The 17887-nt window shown below is 48.8% G+C and overlaps 1 protein-coding gene across 1 annotated transcript in view; it reads right to left on the reverse strand.

Moving 5' to 3' along the window:
• The window catches only part of Pkd1l3 (polycystin 1 like 3, transient receptor potential channel interacting), a 79832-nt gene that overhangs the window by 23947 nt on the left and 37998 nt on the right, over window positions 1-17887 (reverse strand). Inside the window, exons 18-30 of the mRNA XM_026392991.2 lie at window positions 17328-17510; window positions 16685-16809; window positions 15527-15653; window positions 14429-14560; window positions 13545-13767; window positions 12760-12953; window positions 8843-9073; window positions 6619-6720; window positions 4404-4582; window positions 2970-3116; window positions 1882-2081; window positions 1266-1483; window positions 546-762 (exon numbers count right to left, since the gene is read on the reverse strand). Of these exons, the coding sequence (XP_026248776.2) occupies window positions 546-762; window positions 1266-1483; window positions 1882-2081; window positions 2970-3116; window positions 4404-4582; window positions 6619-6720; window positions 8843-9073; window positions 12760-12953; window positions 13545-13767; window positions 14429-14560; window positions 15527-15653; window positions 16685-16809; window positions 17328-17510 (2278 nt within the window). The remainder of the gene's footprint in view (window positions 1-545; window positions 763-1265; window positions 1484-1881; window positions 2082-2969; window positions 3117-4403; window positions 4583-6618; window positions 6721-8842; window positions 9074-12759; window positions 12954-13544; window positions 13768-14428; window positions 14561-15526; window positions 15654-16684; window positions 16810-17327; window positions 17511-17887) is intronic.

A 17887-nucleotide genomic window follows, 5' to 3' on the forward strand; every position in this document is an offset into this window, starting at 1 on the left:
AGATCTGGGTCAACTCTGCAGCGCTGACACTTTACAGGAAAAGGAGCATGGGGCACAGAGAACTGAAGCATCCTTCCAAGGTCACAGAACGGGCCACCCCAAGACAAGGCAAATGGGTGGGTGGCTCTCACTTCATGAAGTTTGGGGAACAGAAAGGATGGTGCAGACTTTAAACAACTCTTTACACAATTTATCATTTGGCCACGAGCAGTGAATGTAAGGAGAGGCATGGTGGCCAAATAGCAGGGGCCCAGAGCCTGGGAGACTTGGGTTGCTCCCCCAAGAAGGATGCTTAAGACAGAACCAAATGTCGGGTGAGAAATGGCCAAGCAGAGAAAGGGTGAGTGACATTCTAGCCTGCAGGGCCAGAGGGGTCCAGGGCATAGTGAAGGCAGCCAGGTGTTGGGAGGACAGCTGGGTGCCTGTGGTGTAGAAAGGGAGGTGACTGCAGTTTGAGCAGAGGCAGGTAAGGGTACCACCCTGTGACCCTCTCCCCTTGGCTCCAGAATTTCCTTTCTCTGGGCACAGAAATGTCCAGGCCTTACCCTTCACTTGTGCAGATCCAAGAGTGAGTGTAAAAGGTTCTCCTCTCTTTTCAGCCTCTTCCTGGAAGCCCTGCCCCCTTGTGTTCTGTGGACGAATGAGGTCTTCCACCAAAGCCAGGAGGTTGTTGATGTCCATCAGGCCCACTGAGTCCCCATCGACGACTGGCGGTGGCACCTTCAGAGCTTTGAACAGCGAGCTGACAAGTCTGCACACATCCTGCAAGGCAGCCCCGTGGGGTAAGCAGACAGAGCCTCAGGGGAGGGCATGCTGCTTGGGGCAAGGGCACACGCCTGGGCTCAGCAATCTGCATTTGAACCCCACTCTGCCCACTGAGGCATAATCAGGACCTCCCAGGACTTCTGTCCACCACCTCTAACATCTTTTTCTAGGATATAAACTGACTCCCTCCAGGCTGTGTTCCTCAGAGAGGCACATGAGAAATAAAAGCATATCCAGTGCAGAAGGCAGCAGGAGTCTTCCGTGGGCTGCCAGCCTGGGAGGCTGTACCGAGTGGACTGTTTCACACAGTAGGCACTCAGAAAGCACATGTGTGTGTGGGTACACATTTGTGTGTGTGTGTGTGTGTGTGTGTGTGTGTATTAGCTGGTGAATCTTGGAAACTGAGGTTGAGATGGCTTGAGGCTGCTGGGCCCCAGCCCCACCCCCACTTCTGCCTGAGCTAGAGTACCCCCTCGCACAAGCTGAGCTTGAGGGCATGCCTTGGTCACTGCTTCAGGTGTCAGAAGGCCATCCTCCATGGGCTGTGGTGCAGGAGTCATCTTGGGGGTCCCCCAGTCCTGCTTCCCTGTGGTCTGCTCCTTTGGGACCCGAGGACGGGTGTTTCGAAAGATCTGGACAATCAAGAGGTTGATGGGGAACATGAGGATGGAGCTCTCCAGCCCGATCATCACTTCCTGCCAAGTGAACTCAATTTTACCTGGGAACAGGGAGGAACAGGGCAAAGGAAGACACAGTCACCAGGAGCCAAGTCCCCTCCACTGCTTCCAGAAGGCGGCTGTGCAGTGAAGGATCAACCGGGCCCTACTCCTGGGATGTCACCTCAAAGCCTTTGGATGTCTGGCCTGGCAAAAGTGTCTTTGTTTACCCGGGGAACATGTCAGATAGTCTGGGCTTGACAGTGTGATTTATGGTGGGCCTGAAGCACATGGTGTCAGCTTAACTCTGGGGGACTGAAGGCCAAGATCATAAGGTGGGTGGCCAGCCATGTCTACATGGCTGGGCCCTAGTAAATCTCTGGATCATAGTGGCATGATTAGCAATGAAGACCGATGTCCACCAGCCACTAGCTCTGACCGTCATGACAGCAGGAATTACCCAAGTCCATCTTTTGCTCAGCTGGGTCCTTGGGGACACCCCAGAACATGATACTGGTCAGCATGGTGCACAGGAGCAGGGAGAAGCAGCAGGACACCCTCTGAACGCGTGTGAAGTTGCTCCGAGCTGAGCCACTGAAGATGGAATACCAGATGTGTCCTTCCTGGAAGCCCGTGGAGGTTTTCATGAAGAACAGGTGGCTGTGGGCAGGCAGGGAGAGGGGACAGGTGTTTAGAGAAAGAGGAGTGGGAGACCTGGTCTCTCTAGCTGCACGGGATCCCAACCTGCTCTCTTCTAGCCCTGGGACCTTGGGTGAGGGTGCTAACAGCTGCACCTCAGTTTACTTGTCTGTAACCTTGTGAGGCACTGGGTTCAACTCTCAGCACCATATATAAAAAAATAAAATGAAGGTCCATAGACAACTAAATATATATATTAAAAAAACCCACAAAACTTCTTAAAACAAATGTGGATAACAGCAGACCCTACTTTATCACGTGGTTGGAAGGATTCAAAGTTGTCATTTTTGTAATGCATTTGGGACAGTAATAGCACACAGGTGAGTGTTTAGTGTTCACACTGTTATTTGGGGGTATAGTTTTAGTATAATAAACTATAATATTATTAATTTTGCTATAATTAGATTATTATTAGAACATGATTAAAAACTCCTGGCTCTGCATTCAAATGGGATTTGGTTTGAGAGAATAAAAATTGTAAGGCAGATTCCCAATAACGGCCCCCGATTTTCAGTAAAAATTCAAATTGTTTCCTGTGAGTATAGTGGAGTTTAACCATAGGAGCTGCTCAGGGGCCCAGGTCCTCCAGAGTGCCCAGAACTGAGATTCCTGGGGCAGGCCTGTACTCATTAGTCCATGCCCGTGCCCTCCGGAGCTGTCCAGTACTTTGACCACCACACTGAGGCTTGTGAGTGGGCTGGACTTAGGGGAAAGGTACACAAAGAGAGGGCTAGTGGCCAACAACAGTGATTTTCCATGTCATCCTGATCATTCATCAAATATTTGTTGGGCACAGTACGTGAGCCAGATACTGCTGGGCACCAAGTGCAGTGAAGAAAGAAAAAGAACCTGAATCGTTTCCTATCCTGCTCTGTGGCCACTGGAAACACCTTGTCAAGGACACAGTCTCCAACACTGATGGACAGCCATGAGTTGCAGAGGAAATACCACTTCTGGTCCATCGCCAGGTCATAGACCAGCACCCGGCTCACGTACCTGGAAAAGGGACACGCAGTTGTGAGGATAAGGTGTGGGGAAATGAGACTTCCCTGGGCACCCTGAAGCTTAACACCTCTACAGCCCTGAACCCCAAGAACAGGAGCTGCTGGAGAAAGAAACTGCATTTCACTTCATTGACTTTGGCACCTTGATCAAAACTGGCCTCCTGTGGGGAGCTGGGGAGCCGGCTCTGGGAGGCTGTGGCTTGTCCACAGATGAGCTGCAGGAGGGCACATTTGGAAACTCTTGGCCCTCCCCGTGGCACCTGGCCAGGGCCAGTGTCCAGCCATGAGTGAGTACAGCCAAAGCTGTCGAAAGTGCAGGCAGGTGCAGTCAGAACACGCTGAAATGACCCTGTCTCACCTTTCTAGCCACACAATCAGGCCACCATCTATCTGGACCTGGGACTTCAAGGGCCTCATCTACCCTGATTGAGGAGGCCTGAGGAGGAAATGGGAGCATCTTGCTTGTCCTGGAGGTCAGCTCCAGCAGCAGCTCTCCCTGTCACTGTACAGCCAGTAAGGACAGTCACAAGAGCAAAGTCATTTTCCAGTGTTCACTGCACTGTGCTGAGAGGCACAGGCATTTCTCATTTCAGGGAGGAAGGCCCATCAGGGGTGTAAGTCACTATGCCAGGGTCATGTGACTAACACCTAAGGATGCAGGGAGGGCCTGGAGTGAACAAGACCTGTGACCAAAACCAGAGCATTGCAGCTGGACCTCAACCCTGCCCATCCTGCTCCCTTTCCTCCTTCCCAGGTCTGATCCTGGACCCCTTAATAGATACCCAACACACTCATCTCCAAGTCAGAGTCTGCTTCCGAGGAACCATCCAATGGCTGAGGCTCATAAGGTGCGGATATTTAATCCCTTGGTTTAAATAAAGACAGTGGTGTAAATGCTGTGTTGTTCTAAAGCCTCCATCTGCTGATGGCACGCAGGCTGACACCATTCATTTAGGTCACTAGTTTGGGCCTCAGACATAATGGGGAAGACCTTCTTCTGAACTTGCCGCAAGTGTCAGATTGTTGCTGTAGAAGGGTGAAGGGTAGGCTAAGCCTGGACACCAGGGCTGTAACTTCCAGTCCTCTTGCTCCCGATCTGGTTTGTGTGGATCATGAACCAGGTGGTCCTTCTGACCCCGGTTTCCTCATCCTCATTGAAATGGAGGTCCATTCTGCATGTTTTGCAGAGGCTTATGAGGGCCAAGAAGGCAACAAATGTGCAGTACCTCGCCCCAGCCTGGACTGTGAAGGTCCTCATGGTTTGCTTTCTCTGACTCACCAGGATGGCCGGTCCCCTGAGTTGTCATGCCACAGCCTGAGGCTCCGCAGTTCTCCAAGAGGGAACAGGGTAGAAAGCAAGAAGACATCCACACCTCCTCGCTCAAAAACTGGGGAATCAGGGTCTGACAGGTGATGGGGCTCACTCTCTCCATCCAGGCCATAGAGGGTGACAGTCACCTGAAATCCAGAGACCAAGAGTGGCCATCTTCACTTGGGGACTGAGTCCTGCTGGCCTTGCTTAATTGGGGTGGCTAGAAACCAACAAAAACCAATGAAGCACAACCCTTTTACCTTTTCCTCTCCTCCCGTCTTTGACCTGCCTGTTTTTCAGTTGAATGCAGATTTGGGGTGGCCCTAACTGCATTCATGTCTTCAAGATCAATTAAGTTCATTTTTAAAAATGCTTGCTGGCAACATTTTCGAACTTCTCATATGTTTATTTGTAAGGGCTGTAGGGCAAGAAATGGTTTCCTTCCTGTTCTAATTGTCTTTTCAGTGCTTCTGAGTACCTGGCACTGGGAGTGAATAAAGGAGTACCCACTGCTTCGAGAACACATACTCCCAGGGCCACTTTAGAGCTTCCAAGTAAGAATAGGGCAGATTGGACTGCACTATTTTTTTTTCTGAAGCTATCCAGGAAGTGCTGATCTGCAGTGCCTGGTTTTCTGAACAAAAACAGCATCGCAGCAGATCCTGCCTGTGCTGCCTGCAGCCCTCAGCCTCACACAGGTAGTACTCCCTGCACTGCATCCAACCGCCACCCCTGGCGGCTCTTTCCCCAGGGACTTTCTTTGGCTGTTAGAACCAAAGAAAAGCCAGAGAATGAATGGCCCACACCTGCTGTTCTCATTGTGGGAGGTGGCTGACCAGTGCCTCAGTTCCCTCCTCTCTCAGATGGGATATTCTGGGGACACATGTTTGTCACTATTTTTCAGTCCCCCAGTGGCCTTAGACTCAGGTGCCCACAGAGATAACCAGTTTGATCAGGTACCTTTCATCGCCTGCCTGCCTTCCCCTGTATGGCTTCCTACTCCCCTACTCTCATTCCCTGGGACTCCATCTCTGATGAATTATTTGCACTTCAATTCTTGTGTCAGAGTCAGCTTCTATAGGAGTGTTTTCCCACCTCCACCATTGACATGGGAGCCAAATGCCCTAAACCTTGCCAACTGTCCCCTCGGAGGCAAGATCACCCCAGTGGAGAGCCACTACCCTAGGGAAACCCAATTAAGACAATATGCCTGTGAATCGGGGGTTTTTCATTCCCCTCCTATTGAGGTCAACTATTTAGCATCCAACAGAAATGAGATGGATAGTTCATTGGCTGTACGAAAATGATTCCTAGTACTTACATTGGGTCAGACAGCTGATCTAAGACCTAAGATACAGCGATAAATAAAAGTTTTAAATTTAAAAAATAAAATAAATACACACAAATAAAAATATAATTAAAAAAATAAACAGAGAAATACCCTACTCTCATGAAGCCTGATTGCATTTTCTAAAACAATGGAATTTTCCCCAGGACTGTGTACACAGTGATGATGGTGCCCAAACTGTGCACCATGGACCCCTCAGTGTCAGTAAGGGAACGTGGAGGCGGCTGCAGGGGATGATGTATTCTGGCGAGGAAACCAGCAAGGAATATAAGACATTACAGAGACAGCCCATGTGCACTCCATCACTGAACTCGAGGACTTCAGAGAGCCTGTAAGTAGCAGAAATACTCTCTTCAATAGCCCTGGTCAGCTGCTGGAGGACAGGCAGTCTGCAGACTGCTGAGCCCTAGTCCAGCTGTCAGCCCATTGAGAGTGTAATTCAAGATTTTTCCTTCCTTCCATTTCCCCTTCTCTTCCACACATTATTTCCCATTTTTCCTTGGTAAGTTTACCCAGTGACTACCTCCTCCGTGGGTAAATTTGCTTTTGGTCAACAAACTGAAAGTCAGCATGATTCTTTGGGAGAAGGGAGAGATGAACAGCTAGACCCAGCGCTCCCTGAACCACTCCTCCTCCTCATTTTAAATATTGGGGCTTAAGGTCATATTTTGTATGACAAAAAGATTATTTTTTCTAAGATAAAAAAAAAAAGAAAAGAAAAACTAGGAAAATATTCCAAGAACACAAATCCAGTGTGCTAGTCACTATGGCAGAGCAAGCACTTGGATGGGTGGGACATGCAGATCAGTCCATGGGTCTCCTGTGGTGAGGTACCTTGGAGGACGTGGCTGCCCCTCGCCGGTGTCCTGTGTAGACTGTCACCAGGTAGTGGTACTGGGCAAAGGGGTCATTGTCCTCCAGCACTGTGATCTTCACCTGAACAGAAGGACAGTGTCAAGAGGACCCTACCTGAAACATTTACCCATCACACACCAGCCAAGAATGAACTGGGCCCTTATGAAATTAAAGGGCAAAAATAAAATTATGTATGCTATTTATCATTCCATCTGGTGAGAGCTGTACCTTATAAAAGCAGGGTTTTAAGTAAAAAAAAAGGTTGGCAAAAATGAAAAAGTTTAGATTGCATTCCTTATTAATCATGACCCTATGTGGTTAAATTGGAAGTGAACTTGGCACTAATCTGAGAACATTCACATTTGAGCTAGAAAACCATACAAACTCTTTTCACATTTAATTTCTCGTAACATTGTAACCAGATTTGCTTCTGAGGTAATTTGAAAGGAATGAAATGTTAAAATAGTTTATCAAAAACAAAAACAAAATCAACAATCTGGAGTTGATCAGAGGCTGTAGTGACCCCTGAGACGTGCTGCTCAGGTATTCCTGCAGTGGGAGGCTTGTTACTAGGACTGTTGTCAAAGACACAGTGGTCACCTCTTTGAAGTGGTGCCTCTTGAGGTACCTGGCATCCAGTGACTTCTCTGTGAAGTGCCTGGGTATGATCAAGACCTGGGCCTCTCAGCTGGGCATGGTGATGCACACTTGTAATCCCAGCAGCTCAGGAGGCAGAGGCAGGAGGATTGCGAGTTAAAAGCTAGCCAGCAATTTGGTGAGGCCCTAAGCAACTTAGTGAGACCCTGACTCAAAAAAATAAAAAATGGGCTGAGAATGTGGCTCAGTGGTTAAATGCCCCTGGGTTCAATCCCTGGTACCAAAAAATAAAAATAAAATAAACACTTGGAGTCCGCTTTCTGGGAACCAACCTGCAGCTGAGGCACTTAAATATTAATGTTTAATCCCTTGAGTGAATCAGAACAGTTGCATGAAATGCTGAAACGATTGTTTACTAAGTGTTATCTTGTTACCATCCTGAGTGGTGCTGCTGGGGAGGAGGGCTGAGGAATGGAGAGGTTGCAGAGCTCTGCCACAGTGCAACTTTGCATCCACTTCTGTGTTACCTTAACTACTGAAGCCCTGTCATGAGTCCAACGAGATGCATATGTGGGAAAATTAACACTACTGTCATTTCAAACCATTTGTTGCATAACCTGCTATTGTTTGGCCATGCTTCTATCCTCAGACTGGTCCTATGCTCAAGGAGAATCTAAGTTTACATCCCAGCTCCTGCCTGATGACTTTTAGCCAATTAATTGACAGCTTGGTCATTTGCTACCTCATCTTGAAGATGATAGGAGTACTGTGCAATAGAGGAAACACTCAGCAAGTTTGGGGTGTTCAGATCTTACACATTCCAAAGAAAGGATCAGCCATTGTATAGATCCTGGGAGGTCATGTCTAAGTTCTTGGGAAATCCTGTGTGATAAGAGAGCTTTTGTATTTCTGGGGCATGGGTCAGGCCAGATAGCCTATGCCCAGTATGACATGTGGCAGGAACTTTGGGCCATGCTCTACCAGGCTGACTTTGTTGAGGGACACTGGAGAACCAGTACCTGTGGTCAGTCAGATGGATGCTCCCTACCTCTGTGGCTGACTTCCAATCAAACCCAGAACACCACGCTCAGGTGAGCTTTCCTGTTGGCAGAACTCCCCATGTGCTGTCACACGGCATGACTGGGAGAGTTAAGTCCCATCTGTGGACTTTCCAGGAAGGAACAAGCAGAAACTGTGCCTGTCTCTCCTCTGCCCCTGTTCATTTTAACCTGCATCCTTTCACTGTAAGAACCCCTAACCATGAGCTCAACCACTTTTCTGAACTCAATGAGTCTTTCTACAAACCATTGAACCTGAGGTGGTCTGGGACTCCCAGCAACAGTACCTTTCTCATTAGGCTGCTGTGTTACATGGGAGTCAACTGGTCCTCAGTAAACAATCAGCATTGTATTCCTGACAATTTGAGAAAAAGGGACATTTTTGTTGATAAAGAGGCTGAGGGGCCAGTTTGCTTGAGATGACCCTAGGGGCTAAAGCCTGGCTTAGCAGTTAGCTCTCAGCAGCTCACCCAGGCTCTCCCCCTGAGGCCCCTGCAAGGGATGTCCCCTTACTCTACCCTCCCATGCCCTGGAGCACACAGCCTCACCTTAGCCTGATCTTGCGCATCCTTTCTCCTGGCCCAGATCACCACCAGCACATAGACCACACAGAGGCAGCCAACGGTGGTCACCACCACAGGGTTGTCCTCAAAGGTGGCAAAAAGCTCAGCAGTCTGGTGAACATCAACAGCATTGGGCATCACCAGGAAGGTGCTTCCGAAGAAGGTGAGGTGGTTGCAGAGGCAATGGGTCTGGGAGGGGGTGGTCCGCGGCCCCACCTGCAACCCCCAAGAGACCATGGGTAGAAACGCCTGGGAGCTCATCCCTGATTCCCTTATGCCCACGAGAAAAAAAATGTCCACCTTGGGGTGGACCCTCCGCAATCAGCCTTCTGTGTCCACAAACTCAGTCAACCTCAGTTGGGGGAGGGAGCAGGGAAGCTCACCTGTATTGAACATGTAGACTTTTCCTTGTCATTATTCTCTAAGCAATGAGGTATGACAATGATAACGTACCATTTTAGTTTTATTAGGTAATATCCTGAGTAATCTAGATATGGTCTAAGGCACACATGAAGATGCGTATCAGTTACGTGCAAATACTACACCTTTTTAACAGGGACTAGAGCTTCCGAGGGTTTCGGTTTCCACAGGGAGTCCTAGAATTCATCTCTGCTGGATACTGTGTGACAACTGTACTAGGGTGTGGCGCCTCAGGATTCCTTTGGGATTTTTATATTAAAAATTAATTTTAGGTCTGGGGGCATAGCTCAAGAGCAGAGCATGTGCCTAGCATGTGTGAAGCCCCGGGTTCAATTTCTACCACCGCAAAAAAAAAAAAAAGTTATTTTCCAAATTCAGAGGACATTATTTCTAGCAAGCATCTTCATATCCACATTCTCACTGTGTAGCTCTGAACATCCTGACAAACTGCCTTGCCTATTTAGAGACATGTCGAAGGTGAAATTTGTCCCTACCCCAAGACATAACCATTTTTTTTTGCAAACTTGGGTGTGTGCCTCCCATCCTCAGCACACCTGATGCTCTTTCAAAAAAAAATTAATAGATAAACCCCACAACTCAGTACTGCCCTTTTATTCCAAGGTCCATCTCAGGATGGAGGGGTTAGAAGACTGGCATCTGGAAAGTTCTCTGCTCAAGCACCAGTTGAGGAAGAACCTCTCCCACAGCCCTGTTTTATGACCCAAAGGTAACTCTTGTCTCTTTCCTTTTTTTTTTTTTTCTTTTTTGTACTGGGGCTTGAACCAGAGGCACTTTACCACTGAGCTATTTCCCCAGCCCCTTTTTATTTTCTTTTTGAGCCAGGGTCTTGATAAGTTGCTGAGGGTCTTGCTAAGTTGCCCAGAATAGCCTCCAACTTAGGATTCTCCTGCCTCAGCCTCCCAAGCCGTTGGCATTACTATTGTGCGTCACTGCACCCACCATCTCTTTTCCTTAATGAGCCACCAGCAAGTCCCACACGTGGGCACAGTGCCAAATCTTTATTAGAATTTCTGGTGGTTGTTAGTGCTGTGGTTGCTCATTGTTTTTCTCATTGTTTCCTAAACCTAGTCATCATTTGGCAAGAGCTGTGGGCCTTACGTGAACACCTGTCATGCCTCTAAGGAATGGGGCTGGTTTCAGAGAAGAGACTCAAGCAGGTGCCAATGATAAGACCTCAGTGCTGGTGCCTAGAGACTGGTCTTGATTTAGGCCCAACATCTTTCCGTTGAGGGTTTCCATAAAGACCTTGAGGTCAGTGGCTTTCCCAGCTTTTTTCCAGCCCAGGGTTTTTTCTCTCTTTCTGACAGTTCTGGGGATCCAACCCAGGGCCTTGTGCACACTAAACAAGCACTTTACCACTGAGCCACACCCCCCATAAGGTCCCTTTGAACATCAGTGAGTAATCTGTGGACCCTCCTGTGACCACAGTCGCACCTTTGATAAATGAATATCAGACCCCTTGTGATGATTCTGCCTTTATCCTGTAAAGGTCCTGAGGTTCAGACATTTCTTTGGCTATTTAGAGAATTCAGTGGTTTTCCATTCACTCTTGAAAACCCATTTACTTATTTACAACTCTGCAATGAACTCTGCATAATGATCTAATGTCTCTATGTCTGTGTCTGTAATAAGCATCAAGTCCACCATTGGATTAATTATGATTTTTGGTCCATACATAATCCCACACATGACCTCTGAACATCCATGGTTTTATATGCCTGCATTTGTAGATTCATCTTTTAATAGCATAATAAGCAATGCATCTAAGAACTTACCACTGTAATCAAAAGCTAAAAATCTTCCAGTAACAGGTTTAGCTAAGTAGTCTTCCCCCAACCCATTCCCAACTGCCTCCCAACCACCATCTCAAGCCCTTGGTCATTGTGTCCTTGATTTCTGTTTTACAGCATTGTTATCAACTAATCAGTGTTTAACACAGCAATTACTTTAACCACTGGAGCACCCACTGAGTGCCAGGCACCATATTTAGTATTTTACACCCCTAAGCCCATCCACCTCTATGTGGCAGCTATCCCTCATTCCCATTTTAGGATAGGTAAGCTTAGAGAAGTGGGGTGACTTATCCAAGCCACGCTGCTAGTGTAGAAAATGAACCTAAGTCTATCTGATGGCAGAGTCCACATCCCCAGCCCCACACCATCCTGACACCTTGATCCCCAGGCCTTTGAGGATATCTCTTGGGGGCATTTCATGCTTTCCAGGAATACACTGGCATCAGAAAAGATGACACACACCCAGGGCTGGTACCTGAGTCTCAGAGGCTTGCATGGGGAGTGTGGGGAGCCTGCTTTCTCTTGGACATCTCCATGTGCCCCTTCTTCCTACTGTTTTGGAGGCTCTCTGAATGTGGCAGCCCAAAGCCAGGGCAGAAATTGACAAGGCAGTGGAAGCCACCCGGGAGGAGCTCACTCTGAGTCCCTCTGTGGCTCTGATGGGACATGGCTTCTTAGGGCCCTTGTGACAGTTGTTAATAGACATGTGCCATTTGCTTCTTGTCTGTGTCCTCTGCTAGACTGAGAGCTCATTGGGTCTTCTCACCATATCCCTATCGCCAGGTCATGGTGAACATTCAGTGAACAAAAGAAAGAAGGTGCATGTGGTCTATGTTGGGACAGGTGATAGATTCAATTCCACATGGAGGCTGCTGACCTTGGGAAGGGCACGGAATTTAGTGGAAATCCAACAGAAAAGGTTCTGATAACTGCAAGGCCAATGTCTGTCCCAGGACATTGTCACAGGCCTCAACTCCCTGGGAGCAGAGCTGAGTTGACCTGAGACAGGGGTTTGATTGCAATTAATAAAGCCATGTGCCACCTGGGGCTTAGCAGAACTCACTGAGTGCTGGGGAAGTGGCACCACATATTGCTGAGGTTGTGCTCTGGACAGAAGGACCTGGCCTTGAGTCCCAGCTCTTCCACATATCAGGTGTGGGATTTGAGGCAACTTAGTTGAGTCTCTAGAGCCTTTGTTTTATTGTCTGTAAAGTGGAATAACAACTCTCTTGAAGTTCATTATGAAGAGTTGACAAGCTAATTCAAGTAAGCACAGAACACTAGTCACTCATCCACTTGTTCAATGATCATTTGTCCCCAGTAGTGAACAAAGCACAGCATCCCGGCCCCTGGGGCACCCAGTGCCCTGAGGGAATCAGATATCATTTAAGTGACAGGCAGAGGCCAAAGACCACCTGCTCAGCAGACTGCAGGAGGGGCATGCCCTGTGTTTACAACAGGAGATATGACCTAGTCACACTCAAGATCAGTTTTCTTGAGGAAGCAATGCTTAGTCAAAGGCAAGGGGGCATTCTGGGCACAGGAATGGTACATGCAAAGCCCCTGGAGGGGCATGAGACACCATACCAGAAGCAACAAGAAGGGACCTACAGGAGCCAGACACTCCCTTCCAGCCCACCTCGTCTTCTTTTTGCTCCCTCTCCTTACCCGACATCCAGAGTTGTCCCAAGTCTCCTGGACCTCATCCCAGAACACACAATGGGATAGGAAGGTGGTAATGCTGACAGTGAGATTCCCACCAGGGGCAGGCTCCAGGTCAGACTCAGGGACCACTGTCAAATAATAGAGACCTTCTCCAAAGGGCAGGTCCTCTGGGCCCAGGATCCATGTGGACAGCTCATCTGTAAGAAGGGGCTTTGGTCACCCAGAAGCCTCACTGAGACTGGAGCTGGTATCATGGGAGAAGGGGCACCAAGATGACAGGGTAGGGAAACACCCTGAAGTTCTCTCCCTTGTCCTAGGAGGACTTTACCTCCTGATAACAGGAACACAGAAGGGGCACCCCTGGTCAGTGTATAGAACACATCAGAAAGACAGGGGTCACATGCTAGTTCTGTTCCTTGTTGGTGTGTGGGATCTCAGATCAGTTACTTAACCTCTCTATTATTATCTTCACCCCAAGAGTTGACAGTTGCCACTGCCACCTCACTGCATTGAAGTCAGTTCTGTGCATGCTTAACAGCATCTTCGGGGTACATAGCAAATACTCACCTAATTTTGGCAAAAAAAATAATACCACCAACAACAAAAACAAGCCACTTAAAAATGTGGCACTTAGTTTTTTCTTTGCTTTTCCCCTCATGGCTTCTGATCCTCACAATTAAAACTGAGATGCCTGGGAGGGTCCCCAAGAAGAGGACATAGGATTGGGAGACTAAGGGGGAGTCATTCCTGAGAAGCAGCTCAAGAAATAGCCCAGGGATCAGGGCTACCTGGAGCAGACACTGGTGGCAAATGAGTTTGGGCATCATAGCTGGTCTTGTTGGGGTGGTAGCCATAGCCCAGGCTGAGTGTGAGTGGGATTCTGGGTCTGCAGTGCAGCTGGATGCCCAGAGCTGCCTCCTTTGATGTCACGTTCACCCACAGAGCTTCAGAGCTGGTCAGGCTCAACACAGTTGGCTCACTGTGTCCTTCCACAGGCCGGGGCAGCAGGATCTGTCATCAGAAACAATCAGATCAAGAGAAGGAAATGCCAGCCAGTCAGCATGAGGGCTGCAGTGCAGAACTGTGCAGGGAAAGGCCCTGGGAGCTGAAACCAGTTCTGCTTGTGGTGTTAGTTTCCTATGGTTTCCACCGCAGATGACCACAGACCGGGTAGTGCAAACCAATGCAAATTTGTTATCTCAGGATCCTGGAGACCAGAAGTCTGAATTCAGCTTCACAGGGCTAAAATTGGCAGGGTTGGCTCCTCTGCAGGCTCTAAGGGAAAATCCGCATCCTGGCCTTTTCCAGCTTCACGAGGCCACCTGCATCCCCTGACTTGTGGGCCCCTGCCTCATGTCACTCCAACCTCTTGCTTCTGCTATCAAATCACCTTTTCTTCTGGGGTAGTCAATACCCATCTCTGCTCACTCTTATATTCACAGGCTCCAGGGATAAGGTTTCATATAACCAAGAAAACTTGCTATAGACCCAAATGTTGGTAAATGAGCACATATTTGTAGTTGCAAGTTAAACACAATGGTTAAGGTAGGGTAAGGATCATTTCGAATAATTCTCTTTAACCACTGTTTTCATAACTGGACAACTTTTGATCCTTCCAGGTTGGAAAATGAAACAGAGTGCCATCTGGATCTGACTGCACTCCAACTTCTACCTCGATATCCTCCGGTAGGTTCTTTACAGGGAGGAGCTGTCCACTAGGGCTGGTCAGACGAAGGTCACCGACAGTTCCGCTGACATCAAAGTGACTTCCAGCCTGGAAGGGGCTCTTTGGGAAACTCATCATCTGAAACCAAGAGCAGGGAGCATTGGCTAAAGCCTGGAGGGGCTGGAGGTAAACAGTTCCTTCATGAATGATGAAGTCCTAAGAGGGCGAAAATAGCCCTTGCCCTATGGATGGTGGGGGGACCTTGCCTCAGCTGCTGCTTTTCAAGGTATGTTTCTGGCCTCCGAGGGTGGCCCTGGAGAGCTCAAATCAGACTTGCTTTGGCTGAGCAGTTACTAGACTATAAAACCATCCAAATCATCCTTCCCTCAAAGGCAGTATGTCTGACCACCATATTTTGGGTTCTGCTCTATAGATTCAACTCACTGTAGATCAAAAGTTTAGTCACACCTGGACTAAACAGGTACAGACTTTTTTCTTGTCATTATTCCTTATAATACAGTCTAACAACCATTTACATAGCATTTGCATTGTATCAACTATTACAAGTAATCACATGTGATTATTAGTAATCACATTATTAGTAATCACATTCTCTAGGTACAGAGACCTGGGAGGATGTGCATAGATCACATGCAAATACTATGCCATTGGGCATCCACAGATTTTGATATTCACAGGGAGTCCTAGAACCGGTCCCAAGGACATCAGGGATGACAGTCAGTCTCTAAGGGGAAGACTGGTCTGCTCTCTCTAGGTACAGGGAGTTGGTAGTCTGCTGGGCCTTAATTTGGGGATGGGAAGGGCCCCTGGTCTTGCCAGTTCCTAATTATGGAGCTCAACCTAGAGAGCTCTCTTTCCAATGACTATTGGAGAAACAGGAAGGACATGGGCATCCAGCGCTGTAGGACTGAATCTCAGCTCTACCCCTTACTGTGACTTTGGCAAGTCTTTGAACCTCACCTATAAAACAAGCATAATATATTATGTAACTGACAGGGCTGCTAGCCACATAAATGAGCAAACACCGCGACAGCACTTTGTGAACTATAAAGGGCTGACCCAGAGAGGTTATTGCTATGTTACCCTTATATCCACGGGTGACTGGCTGCCCTCTGTAGAGAAGAGGGGGGCCACAGCAGGCAGAGTGAAGGCCACAGAGTTAGCAGCAGCAACGTGCATTGGGGAGCCTTGCCGACTCTGAGGGTATATTCTGGCCACAGGATGGAAAAAGACAGAGGAGAAAGTCAGGAAGATTCTACACCTTCTGCCCTGCAGGGAGCCCAGCTTTACCAGCAGAGAGGGCAGCTATATTTTGATGCCTTTAGAAAGTTCTACATGTTTGAGCCAGTAGATGTGGCACCAAAGGCATCTGGTCCCCTGTGCTGGACTGGAGACTCCATGAGGACAGAGCTTTGGCCAAGTTTTTCATTGCTGTACCCCTCAATTCCTACAACAAATATTTCTGAATGAATAAATGAGCACAGATGTAGACATTTGTCCAGGTTTATCTCCCCCACCTCCCTCAACCTTTCATGTCATAGGCTCCCAGCCCCATCTTTCCTGGTCATTGACCTTGTCCCATTTGAACAGAGGGGGACCTGGTTTCAAATCCTAACTCTGATCTGGATGCTGCTTTGGAAACTTCCCCTGGGGTCCAAGAAAGCAACCCCAGAACAAGAACCCAGGAGAGCAAGGCTGGCTGGCATTTGGTGCAGGGAAACACAGCGACACCTGTAGCATCCCCTGCAGTCAAGTGGAGGGTTAGAGGGGGAAAGCTCCCAGTGCTGGGCCAGTGCTGGGTGAGAGATGAGTCCCCCATGGAGAAAGACCCGAGGTGAGTGTGTCTTGAATCCATGCAGGTCTTTCCTGGCTGGCACACCGGGACATGAGATCCCCGTGGATCCTAGACATGTTGGGCCAGCCCCATTCACTCAGCCACCTTGCCTGCACACCTCTGATATGAACTTCTCTTGGTGTTCACTCAGGTGGCTCTAACCCTGGGCTTGGCACTAGATGCCTCCCTTCCTGACCTGTATAAATACTCACCAATGTGAGAGGGACATTCTCTAGGTACAAAGACCTTCTCTAGGTACAAAGCCCTCCTGGGTCTAAAGCCCATCCCTTATCCAAACCCCAGGTCTGGTCTCCTAGGCCTGCTGTCACAGGGTCTTGGGATGTAGGTGTGGAACGAGTGAGGTTAGAGCATGAAGTTTTGGGGGGATGCACAGTGCAGCTGGTTACCTGTTTGTGTACACAGAGATGGCAGGGGTGGTCAGGGTGGCTGGAAGGCCCCCGGGCAGTGTCCCCAGCAGGAGGGCAGTCTGAACATGCTCTGCAACCCTGAGAAGCTGGGGCACTGTGGCAGTCTGAAAAGGGAAGCCAGAGAATATCATTATGGAGTGTGGTCCTGTAACACCTATGGTGACTCTCAGCAAGCTAGTGTGGGAGCTCCGGCAGGGACTAGGGAAGGACAGGAGAGTGAGGGAGAAAGATGGCTCTGTCCATGGTAAGAGTAGGCACTTATATAGATTCCAAATGCCTGGCTTGAAATGGAGGTGCAGAGAGTATAGGTGACTTGGGGCGGTCACATGTTGTTAAGGAGAAGTGCTGGGACTCACAAAATTGTGTAACCAGCCCCATAAGTGACAGTCAGGATTCAAACTCAGGCTGCCTGGTTCCGGGGTCCATGCTCTACCTACTGTACCACAGTGCCTCCCAGAGGTGCTGCTCTCTGGAACCTTTCTTCTAGCTCCTTGAGAAACACTTTAACCTCTGTGCCTCAGTTTACTCATCTGTAAGGTAGGGAGAAAGATCCACCTACAACTGCGAGTGTGAGCTGGTCATGCAGAAGGTGTAAGGTCGGCATCTGGCCTAGGACACCCACCTGGCTACTGTTGGTCTCTATGGGCTCTTCTGGTCCATTGCTCAAGGAAGCTTCCAGTACGCTGCCCACAGCTTGAAACAGGTCCCTGGTGGCTGCCTGGTGCCTCTGGTCGTCAGGATGGGCCTTAATACTCATTGTCAATAGGGCCTCACTGGCATGCTGCAGAGCGCAGCTGGCCTCCCACTGGTTCATCCAAAGAAGGAAAAGCACCATGAGCCGTGCCTGCAAGGGACTATCCCCTGTGCCATTCTAGGGACAAGGGATGCAGTGAAGGAGAACAAGGCAGGGGCATAAGCCAGGAAAAAGCTGGTCAGGCCCATTATATAAGCTACCTATAGTTCTAACTTGAGACCAGGACCTCCCTTCTTACAAGGCTCTGAGTTCTTCCAGAAAGTAGCCTGGTCTGCCTCTGAAGCCTTCCCAGAGGGTGTCACACAGTGACCTGCATGGGTGTGCAGTAGGCATGCAGTTACATTTGCTGACTAGGTGGATGAATGGGGGTTAGATGGATGGATGGGTAGATGGATGGGTGGAAGAAGATGGATGAATCCATAGGTGGG

Source organism: Urocitellus parryii, chromosome 15 (assembly GCF_045843805.1).
Source record: "Urocitellus parryii isolate mUroPar1 chromosome 15, mUroPar1.hap1, whole genome shotgun sequence".
Lineage (NCBI taxonomy): Eukaryota > Metazoa > Chordata > Mammalia > Rodentia > Sciuridae > Urocitellus > Urocitellus parryii.